This window comes from Caloenas nicobarica, chromosome 21 (genome assembly GCF_036013445.1).
Source record: "Caloenas nicobarica isolate bCalNic1 chromosome 21, bCalNic1.hap1, whole genome shotgun sequence".
Classification (NCBI taxonomy): domain Eukaryota; kingdom Metazoa; phylum Chordata; class Aves; order Columbiformes; family Columbidae; genus Caloenas; species Caloenas nicobarica.
Genome location: NC_088265.1, coordinates 2,285,919 through 2,300,106, shown reverse-complemented (window position 1 = coordinate 2,300,106; position 14,188 = coordinate 2,285,919). Strand labels below are relative to the sequence as shown.

The window sequence follows — 14,188 nt, the reverse complement described above, 5'->3', positions numbered from 1 at the left end:
TTTTTTTTTTAAGAAGCAAAACTATTTTTGGGGGTGTCTAATGAGCTGGAGCAGTTTGCAGGCACTGAGGTTGATCTCAGGTGGAGGGAGATCCATCTTTTGTGTTGGTTTATGCACATTTGGTGTACGGCTTCTCTTCCTTTTTTTTCTGTCTCTGACATTTTCCTCTGGCTCACTTTGGGTTAAACCCAATAATTAATGAATAGTGGGGAGTAATCACTGCCATTTCTACCTGCTCTGCTTTTTTAAAGTACCACTTATACCTTGGGACACGGAACCCTGTTTTAAGGAAGATTCCTGTAACATATAGAGATGGGGCAGAGGATTTTGTAAAAATAATAATAATAATGCCTATGGAAGGATGTGTATATAGTTGTAAAATATTGTTCTAAATTATTTAGACCTATTGTCACCATTCTTGAAGTCCCCAGTTGTGTTGCTGGGTATTTTATATGCACACAGTGTTATTTATTTAAAGGAACATACAGACACCTTTCCAGGTAAGTAGCTCAGCTCTGGGCTTGGCACCTGTGTATATGTTTTAAGATCTTGGTGGTTTGGTTTTTTTTAAATGACATTTTTAGAATTTGAACTGGTTAATATCCTGCTGTTGCTCTCAGTCTGCTGTATAGCACAGGTCGCTCTATTTATTGCAGAAAGTGAGTTTATTTGCTTTCTAGAATGATTTATATTGGATGGTATAAGAGAGGTAATACGAAAATCTACATTTGTAAAGAAAAAAAAGCTAATTTTAACTCCCATAACCTATTTTCTCCTTGAGAAATAAATGTTCTAATGTATTAAAAAAGAGTCCCTCCTTGCTAGTGTTGTCCTGTGGTGCAGAACATCACTGACCCTGATGGTGCTCTGAGCAGCAGCCAACTCAGACTCCGCCACCGCGTCCCCCAGCAGGACACACAGAGGAGACGAGAATCTCCTCCTCCTTTTTTTAAAAATTCATGTTAAACTAGGGCCCACCAGTCTGTAATAAAGTAAAAGTCCAAATGCCTGAGAAAAACAACTCCAGGTTAGGAAAATGATTTCTTGAGACACTGTTTGGAGTTTTATTGGCAACAAGGCTCTGCCTTTCACATGCTCGGCCCCGCTGCCTTTTCCCACCCAGAGGGACCGGGACCCTCCGTGTCCCCCGGCATCGTCCCCATCGCCCGCGGGAGAACCAGATCAGTCCCTTGGCACAACACGGAAAATGTCCCGTTAAAACATTCACGATTGGTTTGATTTAAAAGCAGAGGGTGGCAACGCCAGCCCGGTCCCCGGGAGGACACATCCCCATGGCTGGGGAGCAGCCAGTGCCGGATTGGGGATTGTCCCTCCCCGGAGGCACCAGCCACACAGGGACACGTTCCAGCGACCGACGAGCCCCAATACCCTGTTTTAACACAGCTCCCCGCTGGGAGCTCCATCTCCTTTAAACACCCAAATCCTCTGTGTGTGGGAAGCCTGAGACAGGTATTTCTAATGCAGCTCCCCTGGCACATCCAACACTGCAAAAACACTTTGGAGCAGAAATACCTGTGGCTCCAAAACATCCCCCCAGCCTCAGGAGGGGCCCAACGCCACCGTACCCAGGCATAGAGAGGATGGGAGAACAAGGGGTGCACATTATAAATATAAAATCATTATCTGCTACAAACAGAAAAACATATATTGTACATCTCTGACCCATATACACAAGAACACAATATACACAGAACGCCTCGGAGGAGCGAGGGCTTTGCAAGGAGGTTTTTGGGAGATGCTGCTCCCCCACCAGCCCCCATCCCGTGCCGGGGGGGCTGTACTGGCAGCACATCAGTCCCCAGAAGTCCCGTCAAGCTGACCGTCAAACCACGCGTGGATGGAGTGGAGTGTGTCCCCGTGCCCGTCCTGCTGCCCGGGGGAGAGGGAGGCCAAGAGGATGGGGAGGAGAGAGGGCAGGCGAGGGGCTCTCTCACAAACCCACAAAGTGCTTGGGGTCTCCAGCCCCTCGGAACAAATCTGGGCGCCGAGAGAAGCTTCTGCCGCCCCTGGGGGAAGGATTTTGCAGCCAGGTGGGTCTCTGATAAGGCATTTTCACCTGGGAGGTGGAGCGAACGGTGGCAGGAGGAGCAGAGGGGATAGCGCAGGTGGTGGCAGCGAAGCCAAGGTGGTCCCAGCCGGACAAGCCTGGGGCAGAGAGGACAGGAGGGCTTCATCCTGGGCTCAGTTTATCTGTAAAGCTGCCCCCCGCATCCCCCCCAGCCCCTTCCAGCCTCTCTCCCCAGCTCGAGCCACCGGCACGGCCTGAAATACTGAGGGCGGTTGGAGCGGCACATCCAGGCGCATGGAGTAGCAGACAGGCACGCGTTCAGAGTTAAGACAAGAGTCGACGTGAGCTTTGTACAGCAAGGAGCAGCTCCTGGCCGGAGTGTCCGAGGATTTGGGACGACAAAAATGCCACAGTGATCAGATCAGGCCAGGAGGAGGGAACACGGGGGAGAGGAGGGAGTCGAGTCCTGGCACCTATCGGCGGTAATGATTGGGGGCATCCGCAAACATGTACTTGAGTCTGTAGGCTTCGGCAAGCAGGAGGCCGATCTCTTCGTTACCCCAGTGTATCGTGGGCAGGTTTTGTAACAACATGAGAAGGCCCTGGAAAAGGGGAAGGGGCTGAGTTTGGTGTGGTCGAAGGCAGCAGGCACGGGGCTGGCGGCAACAGCGCTCGGTCACTTTGGCTCAGCACACTCACAGGTCTGGAAGGCTCAGAGACAGCATCAAGATGTGCTTGTGTCTAGATCCGAGCGAGTGAAGCACCTCAGAAAACCCCAAACCCCTTGAGATAACGGGTGCTACCACAGTGTTACAGCTGGACACCAGAAAGCAAAGACAGAGGGACTTACCGTGATCAGACCTCAAGCTTTGATTTGCTGTTTGAACCCTCCACTGGCCCAGGTCCTGAGCACTGAGCCTCAGAAGTTACTTTAAGGCAAAGATCCTTTGAGACGACACTTGACTGTGTCCATGTTGGCCTCACAACCAGAGCAATTCCCTCCCCTCTACCCCCAGGGAATCACTCCCAGCCCCAAGGACTTACTTGGAAATCTTCCTCATCTAGGATCTCCTTCCGCCACTTGATCAAAAAGGCGGCGCAGACGTACAGGTGGAAATGGGAGAATCCTTCTGGCTCCGACTGTGGGCAGCAAAACTCTGGATCAGCTCCTGCAGCTCCACTGGAGCTCCCCAGACACCCACGTCCTACTGGGCCACCCATCACCCAAGTGGCTATAAATGTCCTGTGGAATTGTCCCCACAGTGACCAGTAAAGCAGGGAAGGCAGCGGGAGCCCTTGTACCTGGTAGGTGTCCCAGAGGCGGATGGTGCAGCGAAGCGGCAGCTCCCTCATCAGCAGATTGTTCATCCAGCGAAAGGCAAACTGCAGGTATTCGACCTCGTACTTCCTAAAGTGATTATGTACCTGCTCTGAAACAGCACATTTCACTTACACACCTGGGGACTGTGGTGCCCCAGCTCCCGCACATGGCACTGTCCCCAACACACCGGCTTTCATGTGTTTTCTGGCTACCTGGCCAGAAAAACCCCGTCCCCAGGGGGTTTCTGGCTGAGCCTCCCCTGTCCTGCTCCCATACATGTGGTAACAAGTGTCTGCCCCTTGCCAAGGAGCCTCCCACTGTTGTGACAACTCCAATCTGCTCAGACCCCCTTGTCACCTACCATCGATCCGGCTGACCAGCTCCTCCAGGGCTTTGACTTTCTTCTGGATGCCGGGCTGTGCAAAGGTGTAGTTATCCTGTGGGAAGAGGCCACGAGTCAGAAGGAGCAGCTCTAACAACAGCCAGAAATGACCCAAACCAGATCCCCAGCTCCACAGGGAGATGAGATCACCACGAGCCAAGGAGATGTGGCTCCTGAGCACCAGGATCATCTGCCTGCTGTGAAGTCCCTAGCTGGGACAGCACCGGCTGAACAGAAACACCATCTTATTTCCTCGGGGTTTTACCCACAGATTTAGCTGAGTGGAGTAGTGGAATCTCCTAATGCTGGGATGCGCAGAGCACTCGCCCTGACACAGAGAAGACGACGATGCTGTTACCCCAGTGAGGGGACAGACACCTCCCCGGCCCCCGACTCACCTGTATCCCGTCCAGCAGCTTGCTCATGCACCAGAAGCTGTCGGCTTCGATGCTCCGTAAAACGTCCTGTGACAGATTCGTCACATCAAAGTTCTCCACATCCTCCTCTGCAAAACAGAGAGGGAAGAGTGTCAACAGGGGACAGACCGCGGGGCTTTATCCAGCCAAGGCAACAGCACCTCCAGGGATCAATCCTGACCACACCAGCTACCACAGCAGTTACTTCTTCACAACATCCTCAGAACAGGCAGATCAGGGCTAGTTTACAAAGCCTTAGCTAGATACTGGAAGGCTTCCTCTGACTTCAACAAGCTCTGGATGAGACCTTAAAAAATATTTGTTCATCAGGATTTCTCTGTCACTAATGCAGTCTTATAAATTCCTTTTTCCTTCTCTTTACAGTGAGAACTAAGAGCCTTCAGGCACAGGGATTACAGCATCCCAGCAATAATGTCAACTCCAGAACACAGCTAGAGCTGCAGAAAGAATAAAAATGCTATGGGTGGAAATGACTTGATCTCCGGCTAAAAGCAACTGGCTGACAAGAAAGCCAAAAGCAGCAGGGAGAAGTCAATTTGCTTTCTGAAACTCTCAGCTTGAGAAGCACACCTGTACTAGCAGTGCAGGACAGGAATCTTTATTTAAATAGTTGATTTTACATTCTCAGCAGAGTTTCTTTATACTTCACTTACTCCTCCTAGAACAAGAACCAGCTCTAAGTCCAAGCTTTGAGAGCAAGACCCTCCCAACTCTGTACATCAGGGCTTTGCCTAAACTCCCTCAGCAGCGCCCAGAAGGCCCCATTCTCCAAGCTGTAAGAATGTTAAGGAGATTCAAATGCAAATCCAGCCTCAGCACTTCAGCTTCCCTGGAGCTCAGCAAGGTTATGAAACTGAAGTCAATTGAACGAAGCAAAGCTACAGTAAGAGGTCAAGATGCATCTCCAGCTGCAGGAAGAACACCACATCATCCCCTTCGGCCAGGGCAGCTTTTCTGGTGCCAGCACTTCACACGGTTTCCAGTCCCACTGTCCAGAGGCAGCACCGTGCGTGCTTCAAGCAGCAAATGTCACTTACCAACATATTCCGAGAGGAACACGACAAAGAAGGGAGTGACCAGGTCATTGATTCCCTGTACGTAGCCGCTGGCTGGGTGTCGGATGGCCCAGATAAACAGGATTCTTTCAAAGATCTGGGGAAGAAGGAGGGAAAGCAGGTACCTGCATTAGCCGTGCACAAAGGAAAGGCAGAAAAGCGTAACTGCTAAGCTCAGGGAGCAAGAGATCATGCGCTGACAGGCTTTTCTGCAGCAATACGGGTAAGATAAGACGCATCCGAGTCTTCTCTCCCTTACCTCCTGGACAAGTGGCTGCTGGAAGAGGGGGATGAGTGGGTTGGTCCGTGGAATGTCGATGTGGATCTGGAAAAGAGGGTGGGTTACACACACCAGCCATGCTTTCTGGGGACACAATAACTCATTGCAGGCCAACGGGGGGAATCCACCCCTCGGTGTCCCCCCAGGCGAGAGCTGCACGTGGCAACAAGTACAGTGAGAGCTACAGATGGCAGCTGCACTGAGAATATCATCTACAGTTTTATCTCCAGTCTCCTCTGCTCAGCTGTGGGAGCTGGGAAAGAGCTGGGGTCTGAAATCTAGTTATTAGATCAATTTAGGTAAGGCTTAAACTAATACCTGCAAGAAAATGGACAGAAACATGGTGCCCTGTCCCCAAGGAGAAGACTCCTAATAACTACAGCTAGAGGAAGTCCCAGCATGACCCCAACTGCATGTACAAGCAGCAGCAAGAGGAAGGAAAGGGAGATATCAAGGCAGAAAGTCAGGCAATGGGCAGAGGGCTCGGACCTGTCGGTAGGTGTCTTGATGGTGTTCCTCGTTCCGGGAATCGTAATACTGCTGGATGAAGCCAAAATACTCCTCCCGCTTGCGCTGCAAAGTCAGCTTTCGCCGCTCCATGTTTGCGGGGAGATAACCCTGCAGCAGGAAAATCTGTGTCAGGGCAGAGCCTCTTCCCTCACGACAAACTGTCCCCCAAAATCCTACCAGGCAGCCAAGCACCCAGAAGCATCAGGCACAGAGACTCAGGAGCTGGAGAAAGAGCTTTCACGGGTTTGGGCTTTCCCAGCCCTCGAGTCCTTTACTGATCTGGGAGCAATCCAACATCACAGGATTCAGTTTCCCAAAAGAGAGCAAACCAGATATTCCCAGCACCAGTGTGGGCTTTGTGCTCAAAGAGGATGTAGCGATTACACCCCCTGGCCCCCCAAAACACCCCTACAGCTCACTTGTGGGCTGGGCACAGATACAACGTGAGCAAACCACACAAAGGGGAAGCCATGCAAGGAGCAGCTAAAGTCACTGGGTTTGTTCAGCCTGAAGAAGAGGAGGCTGAGGGGAGAGCTCATCGTGGTCTGCAGATTCCTCACAAATGGAGGAAGAGCAGGTGCTGAGCTCTTCTCTCTGGTCACCGGTGAGAGAATCCGAGGGAATGGCAGGAAGATGTACCAGGGAGGTTCAGGTTGGACATTAGGAGAAGGTTCTTCACCCAGAGGGTGATGGAGCACTGGAACAGGCTCCCCAGGGAGGTGTCACAGCCCCAGGTCTGACAGTGTTTAAGAAGAGACTGGACATCGTCCTCAGAGACATGGTGTGAATTTTAGGGTTGTCCTGTGCAGGGACAGGAGTTGGATTCGATGATCCTTGTGGGTCCCTTCCAACTCAGGACATTCTACGATTCTATGTCCCTGGTCTGGCAAATTCCCTCCAGACTCCTGCATCACAACTCCAGGTACTCACTGAGAGGAGACGCCACGTCACGGGCCGGACCTCTCTGGGCACACCGGGCCAGCTGCATTTCCTCAGCTCATCTGCAAACGGACAGTGGTGGCAATGGATTAGATCCTACACACGTCCAGGCACCACCACACCTAGAAGGAGAGGAAAGCCCAGTCTGCTCCTGCAGGCCCTGCAGACACTGAGCCTCCAGGAAGGCTCCACATCAACAGTGACTGGGGACGAGGGTCTGCAGCAAGTGGAGCAGAGATGAGGACGAGAGGAAACGGCCTCAAGTTGTGCCAGGGGAGGTTGAGGTTGGATCTTGGGAACAATTTCTTCCCCAAAGGGCTGTGGGGCATTGGAACAGGCTGCCCAGGGCAGTGCTGGAGTCACCATCCCTGGAGGGGTTGGACAGATGGAGATGAGGTTCTCAGGGACATTGGGCAGTGCCAGGGCTGGGGGAACGGGTGGACTCAATCTTCAGTCTCTTCCAACCAGAATGATTCTGTGATTCTATGATTCCAGCTCAGCCTGGGCACAGAACTGGTGGCTGTAGGGGCTCTGATGTGTCAGAACCTCAGTTTTCATGCAGAGCCTAAGACCCCCCTCGGTGATCACACGCATCATTTGCGAGATGGAGGAAGACCAGGAACAGACGGGCAGCTGGTGGAGGACACAACCACCTGCCACCAGAGCAGTTTGTGCAACTATCCCACTGCAGGCAGTCATTTTTTCCACCCTGGAGCAGACCCAATTATGACCTGAAGCAGGCAGCAGCCCCCCGCCGCCTTCCCCTTCCCCCCGCAGACACCCCCTTCCACCACACTCACCCAGGTCCGTGTTGTGGCTGGAAAGGAGCTGCCGAAACTTCTCCAGGCGGGTTTTCTCCCTCACCGTCATGGGGGGAGCACCCGAAGCATTTTGGTCAGAGATTCGGGCGACGAGCGGAATGATGGGCCGAAGGGGAAGGGACTGCTGCTTCTGGAGGGGGGTGCGCGCACAGGCCTCCTCTGCAAGGAGCAGATGCTACAGTGAGGTGGGGAAGGAGATGGCACCTCTTCAACCCCATCTCACCCCTCAGAGACCTGCCACTGCAGATTTCACCCCTCTCTTCCCCAGCAAACAGAGCATCACTGTCCCAGCCTGATAGATCAGCTGGTTCACAGGCATCTGTTTGGCTCCTCCATCACTTCCCCCCCGTTTTTCCTCCCCTTTCTTCCTCCTGCGTCCAGACATGTGGCTGCCAGTGGATCAGAATTCCTTTTTCACAGTGGAAGCTGCAGGCAGAAGGCCACAGGAGATGAGGCACAAGCAGCTGTGGTAATCCCAGAAGAACCGACCTTCAATCTGCTCTGCTCGCTGCTGATCTAAATAGTGATCAAGCTAATTGCCAACACAGATAGAGGAGGTGATGGGCTGCCAGTGCCACCTGCAGAAAGCAAGGACCTGCTGGGCAACTTCCACAGCACAGAGCAAGCAGGGGCCGATGCTGCCCAGGTCCTTGCCCAAGCTGCACCAACCTGGGGCCACCAGGACCCATCCAGACCTTTCCTAAGAGCAGCACCCTGCGCCACAAAGGAAGCAGAAGTTGAGCGATCCTGACCAAGAATTTAACAGATCTCCAAAAATCCCTTTTCACCCAGAACACAGGATCCTCTGGGACAGACGTGCCTGCACGCAAGATATCGAGCGGCAGAGGACACTGAACTATTAAGGCCAGGCCTCTAAAAATGGCTCCTTAGAGTATAGGATACTACAAGGAGGCAAAAACCTGTTGAGCTTGCAGGCTGTGCTACAGCCTCTCACCCATAACACGTGAGTTGCAGCAAGCGGCTCAGTCGAGCAGTGAACCAGGAGAGCGGCGGAGCAGGAGGCTGCTCCCAAAGACAGCTCTTACCAGACGTCCTGGAGAGCTGGGCCTCGCTGCTGGACTTGATGACCTTGCAGTTGGTGGGCACGTCGCTGAGCGCTGCCTGGGCCCGCTCAGGCTTTGCCCGCAGCTTGCTGTGGTTCTCCAGAACCTGGGCTGCCGTGGCCTTGGCCACTTTAGAGTTCAGAGTTTGCAAAGAGGAAGACGAGGAAGAGAAGTCCTCATCTTCGTCGTCACCGATGTCCCAGGCATCACTGGTGTTGCGGGCAAACTCGTGAAAGCTGGAGGCCTTCTTGCTTTTCATAGGCAGCGCGTTGGCCTTGGAGCGGTCCTTGATGAAACTGGGAGCCAAAAGGAAACAGTATCAGAGTTGTGCTGTCACACGAGTCCATTCTCTTTCCTTCCCTACAGCCTGACTCCAATCGGCCAGTCCCTTTTTCCCATTTCCCCACTCCTCCTCCCAAACCCAAGGAATGTTTTAAGTCCCTCTGGGCTGCTGGGAGGCAGAGCCCGCGCTGGTGCGATGGCACACAGGCCACAGTGCCAGCAGAGAGCTGGTGAGCTGCTCGGCTTCCCAGCTCGGAACAGCAAAGGGGAGAGACGTATAATTCCTCCAGCTGCGCCTCTGCCCATTCTACAGAAAACACAAAACCCCCAAAAAAGTCCTGCAACCTGCGGAGAGGCATGTCAGAGTTAGACAGAGCCGGTCTGCACTCGTGGACACTCCCGATCCAGCTGCGACGGCTCCCACACCCGCCTGGTTCTTTTCTCAGGCACAGGAGGAACCTTTGCATTTAACCTTAAGCTACAGGAGTCAAAGTCCATCCCCTGAAGCGTCACAGAAACAAGGGAACCTTCACCACTACACAGCACAACGGGGACAAGGAGGCACTTCAGATCAGCTCTGCCTTTTCCTGCCAAGAAGGGGCTGTGGTTCTGCAGCTGCCGAGCAGCTTCACCTCCCCTTCCCTTAATTCCTCCGTCTTCAAAGGGGAGCAGAGGGCTCGGATTAAAATTGCTAAAAAATACGCCTGTCTCCTGGCTCGTACGATAAGGATTTCTGGCCATAAAGGGTGCCAGCAGATAAGCTTTCCTAGCAAGCTTTCGCAGAGCTCAAGCCAGCACCACACGCCACTGCTGTCCTGCTCTGCTAGAATATCACCGGGGGATGCTGGAGACCTCCATGTATTGCAGGACTGAGCCGAAAACCTGCAAAGCTTTGTGGCCTGTGTCTCCAGGAGAGAAACACTTACTTTTTGGTGAGCCTGGGATCCAGCGGAGGATGTTGTGCTCCATAGACAGGTTGAATGCTGTAGGAAGGTAGAAAAAAAGGAAAAAGACAATGTGAAAAAGCCACAGAGCACCCACAAATTATCTTCTCAGCCTAGACTGGGGTCACACTTCTTGCCTGGGAACTGAACACAGACCAAAAGCTACTTCAATAACCTTCTGTCTTCAAAGCCTTAGATCCAAAGTGCCACATTCAGCTGAAGATTTGTTCTTTGCAGCAGCAAAAAGAAGCCTTGTTTGAACTCTCCAGCCTGAGCTGGGATTTGAGACCTGCTCTTTTCTGCGCCACCGACTCACTCCGAGTGACCGCGTGTCTCAGTCCCCCTGGCCTTACACACTGAGGTTCGTTCTCTTTTCCATTAAGGGGATTCCCAGGTTGGGGAATTCAGGTTTCTGAGCCCTGCGGGACAGGGACGGCTCCAACCAGTGACACTGGGGCTCCCCCACACACCTGAGGGTTTGAACCCCACGCTGGCTCTCAGGCTCGTAACCAACGCTACAGCCAAGCAGCCTCTGGTATGGTACACTGTTTGACTCTGGTCCAAATCCCAGTTTAATCGACTGCTTCCTATGCGGCTGGAATTGAGTCACCACGTCCCTGTCCCTGTGCAGGGGAGCCTGAGGGCTGCAGGCACTACCACACATGGAACGTCACCTCGGAGAGGAGCTACAAGACAAGTGTTCATCACTAGTTTTACAAGGTCTGGACACGAGACAGGGATCCTGAGTTATTACCTCAATTTGGGTAACTATTCACAGCCACCCCGCCCTGAAAAAGCATCGCTGGAAAACAAAGTCCTCCCCATCCCCTGGTACACAGCGTGGTCCTGCATCCCGCGGCAGGGACAAGGGCCCATTCAGAGCTGGCACACAAGGGACAGGCTCCTCTTGAGTCAACAGAGCTGGCCGGGTTTCCAGGAGCTGCAGATGGTGCCCGGCAGTAAAACAAGCAGAGCCCAGGCAGGTAGGAGGGGGACGGCAGCCCAGTGCAGCTGGAAAACACACTGGGAACCAGTTGATGCCGGCAAGGAAGCAGCAACAGGCCCAGCTGGCAGAGGAGAGACGCAGACATCCAGGGCAGAGGCTGGAAACAACCACAGTACAGAGAGATCCTGGTCGTGAAGCCCAGCAAGGGGTGGGCTCGTGGCTGGGAGCGCTGAAAAGGCTCCCTATGTTTACCCCAGGAAAGAGTTTGCTGACTAATTAGCATCTAAGAGTCAGAAGGGCTATTAAGCAGAGGCACCCCCGTGGGTGGGCACAGCAAGGAGATTATCAGGAGTAAGAAAAACAAGCTCTCCAGATCAGTGCTGCTTCCCAGTGACTCACGGCAGCTCCTCGCAGGACCGAGCTCGCGCTGTCTCGTGACAGCAGCCACCACGCTGGGATCCACGTGCTGCCGGCGGTGACAGCTTTGATTCACGGGTGAAGGCCTCAGCTCCACAAGCCACAGGAACGATGTGCGTTAGAGATAAAGGAGGGGATGTGGCAGCCAGCGCGGGGTGAGGAAACTCTTTCCTGGGGCTCTGAAGCAACCAGCTGATGCCTTCGCCAGCTAACGGCCGATACACCAGCAGAGGGTCCAGCTTCTCAAGCAGCTCTTTTTAAAGAATTTGAATCCAGGCTCCCCGAAACACAGCATACCGAGCTGATCTGATTGCACAGCCCATCGCCCCGTGCTCACACACGAGTGGCTGAAGATGACAGTCTGGTTTCCAGCAGGCTCGAGAGATGCTGAGCTCCAACTGCTGTGGTTCTCCCTGTGTTTGTCCCATCTCTGCTGATTCTCTGCTCCATCCACCCATGCAGAGGGTGCAACAGGCTGGACAGGAGCGCAAATGCTCCAAGGTGTGTGACAGGTGACTTCTTGCCACTTTGGACACGGAATGTATTTACTCCCAGTAGATTCTCTTTCTTTCCTTTTAAAAATAACATTTAAATACCCATCCCAGAGCTTGGCTGCCCATGTCTCTGAACAACAGGAAATAATCAACCCACTGCACAGGATAACACTAGACCGACCTGCCTGCACTTCCCCAGGAAAATTACTGGGGTGAGAATTCATGATGCAAAACACACAGGGCAGTATTGGAAACACAAAACAATATTTACTAGTTCTCCAGCCCTAAATCTACAGGGGAAAAAGCACCAACTGAAAGCTGATACAACTAAGCAACCAAATGCACAAAGTGACATGGAAAGGAAGCTCGCACAGTCTTCAAATCCTCACAAAGCCTCTCCCTGCCAGCTTGTCAGGGCAAAGAAAGGAGAGAGCCAAGAATCTGTACAGGAAGATCTCCGACAAAAAAGAAGGAGGGGAGCTTCGTGTCCAGCGACCATGGATGCAGCACGTCCCACCTCCACCTTTCGTGGTCGTGTTGCCCAAGACCTGTCGGTAACCGTCCCTGGAAAGGACGGGCACGCAGGGTATTTGGAGGCGGTAACAAACCTCCTGGAGAGCAGGATATTTGCCAAGCAGGCAGTCAGGAGCAGGGGAGAACTTTGCCAAAAGCTTGACGTTAGAGTGCATTGTCTAGACAAGACCGGCTGCCTCCCAGACCGGTTCACCTGGTTTGAGCTTTCCAAGCCAAAGCTGGAAGTCACTTGCTGCAGAAAAGAGATACTGAGACTACCAGCTGTGACCTCTGGTGAGGGATGGGATTGACCGGGACACAAAATGACCCAGGGAGAGCACAGAGGAGGAATGAGCCGAGCTCGTGGCGTTTCCCTTTGCTTGCCACAGACATGGATTGTCCCACCAACCTGAGGGAACCAGTGCAGTGACAAAGAAACGTGAAAACACATTAGAAAGAGAAATTTAACTGGTGTAGAAGAATTTAAAGTCAACTATGCATTTCAAACCGTGTCCGCACACCAGGAGGGGAAGGGCAGGGTTCAGATAAGGCAAAGGGGTGCAAAGGAGAGGAGCACCAGATGGGAACAGCACCGGTGAAAGCCTCCTCAGAGAGGTGGGTGCCCTGTCCCCACGCGAGCCTTGCTGCCAAGGCCTCATAGGGAGCATGTCCGTCATCACCACCATTGCCTCCTTCCTAAACCAGACATTTCACTTGTTTGTGCCACCCCTGGGTGAGAGGAACCGAAGCAGGGGAGGTGCACAGAGATCTCCACAGCCCCTCGTGTCAAGCAGAGCTGGACCAGCAGCAACACCCTGCCCAGGACACGATAACGGAGGCGGCACGTGTGCTGGCAGGGGCACCTTTTCGGGACAGAATTTCTGCCACCCCAGGTGACACCTCTAAGGGCTTCGGGAAGGGATGAGGTTTCTTCAGCACCTGTGGAAGGGAGGACGATACAGCCCTGGCTCTGAGGCCACCCTGGGGGGGTCTCCAAAGCCCTGACCCCTCCCTGGGGTGGAGGGTGCACACGGGGGTCCCTACAGCCACCAAATGGCCTGTCCTGCCCTAGAGATGAGGGGGCCGTCCTAGCGCTATCCTTATCCCTTATATAAGGCGGTTCTTCCCGTAAAACTCCCCTGCCCCATAGCCAGGGGGTGCTCCTGGCATCCCCACTATTGCAGGGGGTGCCCCGGGGCCCCCAAACAGCTTCCCTACCCCACAGCCAGGGTGGGTGCCCCCGTCAGCCCCTTCCCCCCCAACGCCCCTCAGCTGAGGAGGCCACGGCCCTGGCGCCCCCACTGCAGGGGACACCCCAGCTCGCCCAGCCACCCCCCCAGCGCAGGGGGGAACACGGTCCCCGCCGCCCCGCCAGCGCCCATTCCCCGCGAGGCGGCGGGGGAGCAGCCGGTACCGGCCGGGCCCGCACTCACCTGCCCGGCAGCTTGGCGCTCCGCTTCCAGAACTGGCGACCGCTCTCGGCCGCCATGGCGGAGGGGAGGAGCGGGCCCGGCCGGCCAGCCAGCGAGCGAGCGAGCCCACCGGCCGGCCGGCCCCGCGGCGCAGCGGCGGAGCGCGGAGGAAGGCGGCGGCCCCCCGCAGGCCGCCTCACCGCCGCCCGCCCGCTGCCCCCGGCGGCGCCATCTTGGGAGCGGGCGGGGACAGCGCCGCCATTGGCCGCTTCGGGAAAAGCGTTGAGGATCGGCCAATCGCGAGGGGGAGGAGGGAGTGACGTAGAGCGAGGGGGCGGGTTC

At 54.2% G+C, this 14,188-nt stretch overlaps 1 protein-coding gene across 2 annotated transcripts; it reads right to left on the bottom strand.

Moving 5' to 3' along the window:
• Window positions 1-1,056: 1,056 nt before the first annotated feature.
• On the bottom strand, window positions 1,057-13,995 carry TBC1D22B (TBC1 domain family member 22B). Of its 2 annotated transcripts, none has more exons than XM_065649407.1 (13): window positions 13,868-13,995; window positions 10,047-10,103; window positions 8,821-9,134; window positions 7,754-7,933; window positions 6,945-7,015; window positions 5,994-6,122; window positions 5,484-5,549; window positions 5,207-5,321; window positions 4,131-4,237; window positions 3,712-3,787; window positions 3,332-3,459; window positions 3,074-3,169; window positions 1,057-2,166 (listed from the first exon to the last, which is right to left on the bottom strand). In XM_065649407.1, exons 1-13 carry the CDS (start codon window positions 13,921-13,923, stop codon window positions 2,074-2,076), a joined length of 1,488 nt encoding a protein of 495 aa, XP_065505479.1. In that variant the 5' UTR covers window positions 13,924-13,995; the 3' UTR covers window positions 1,057-2,073. The 2 variants fall into 2 exon arrangements, with proteins under 2 accessions (XP_065505479.1, XP_065505478.1); XM_065649406.1 differs by lacking the exon at window positions 1,057-2,166 and adding an exon at window positions 2,275-2,631.
• Between the last annotated feature and the right edge of the window lie 193 nt (window positions 13,996-14,188).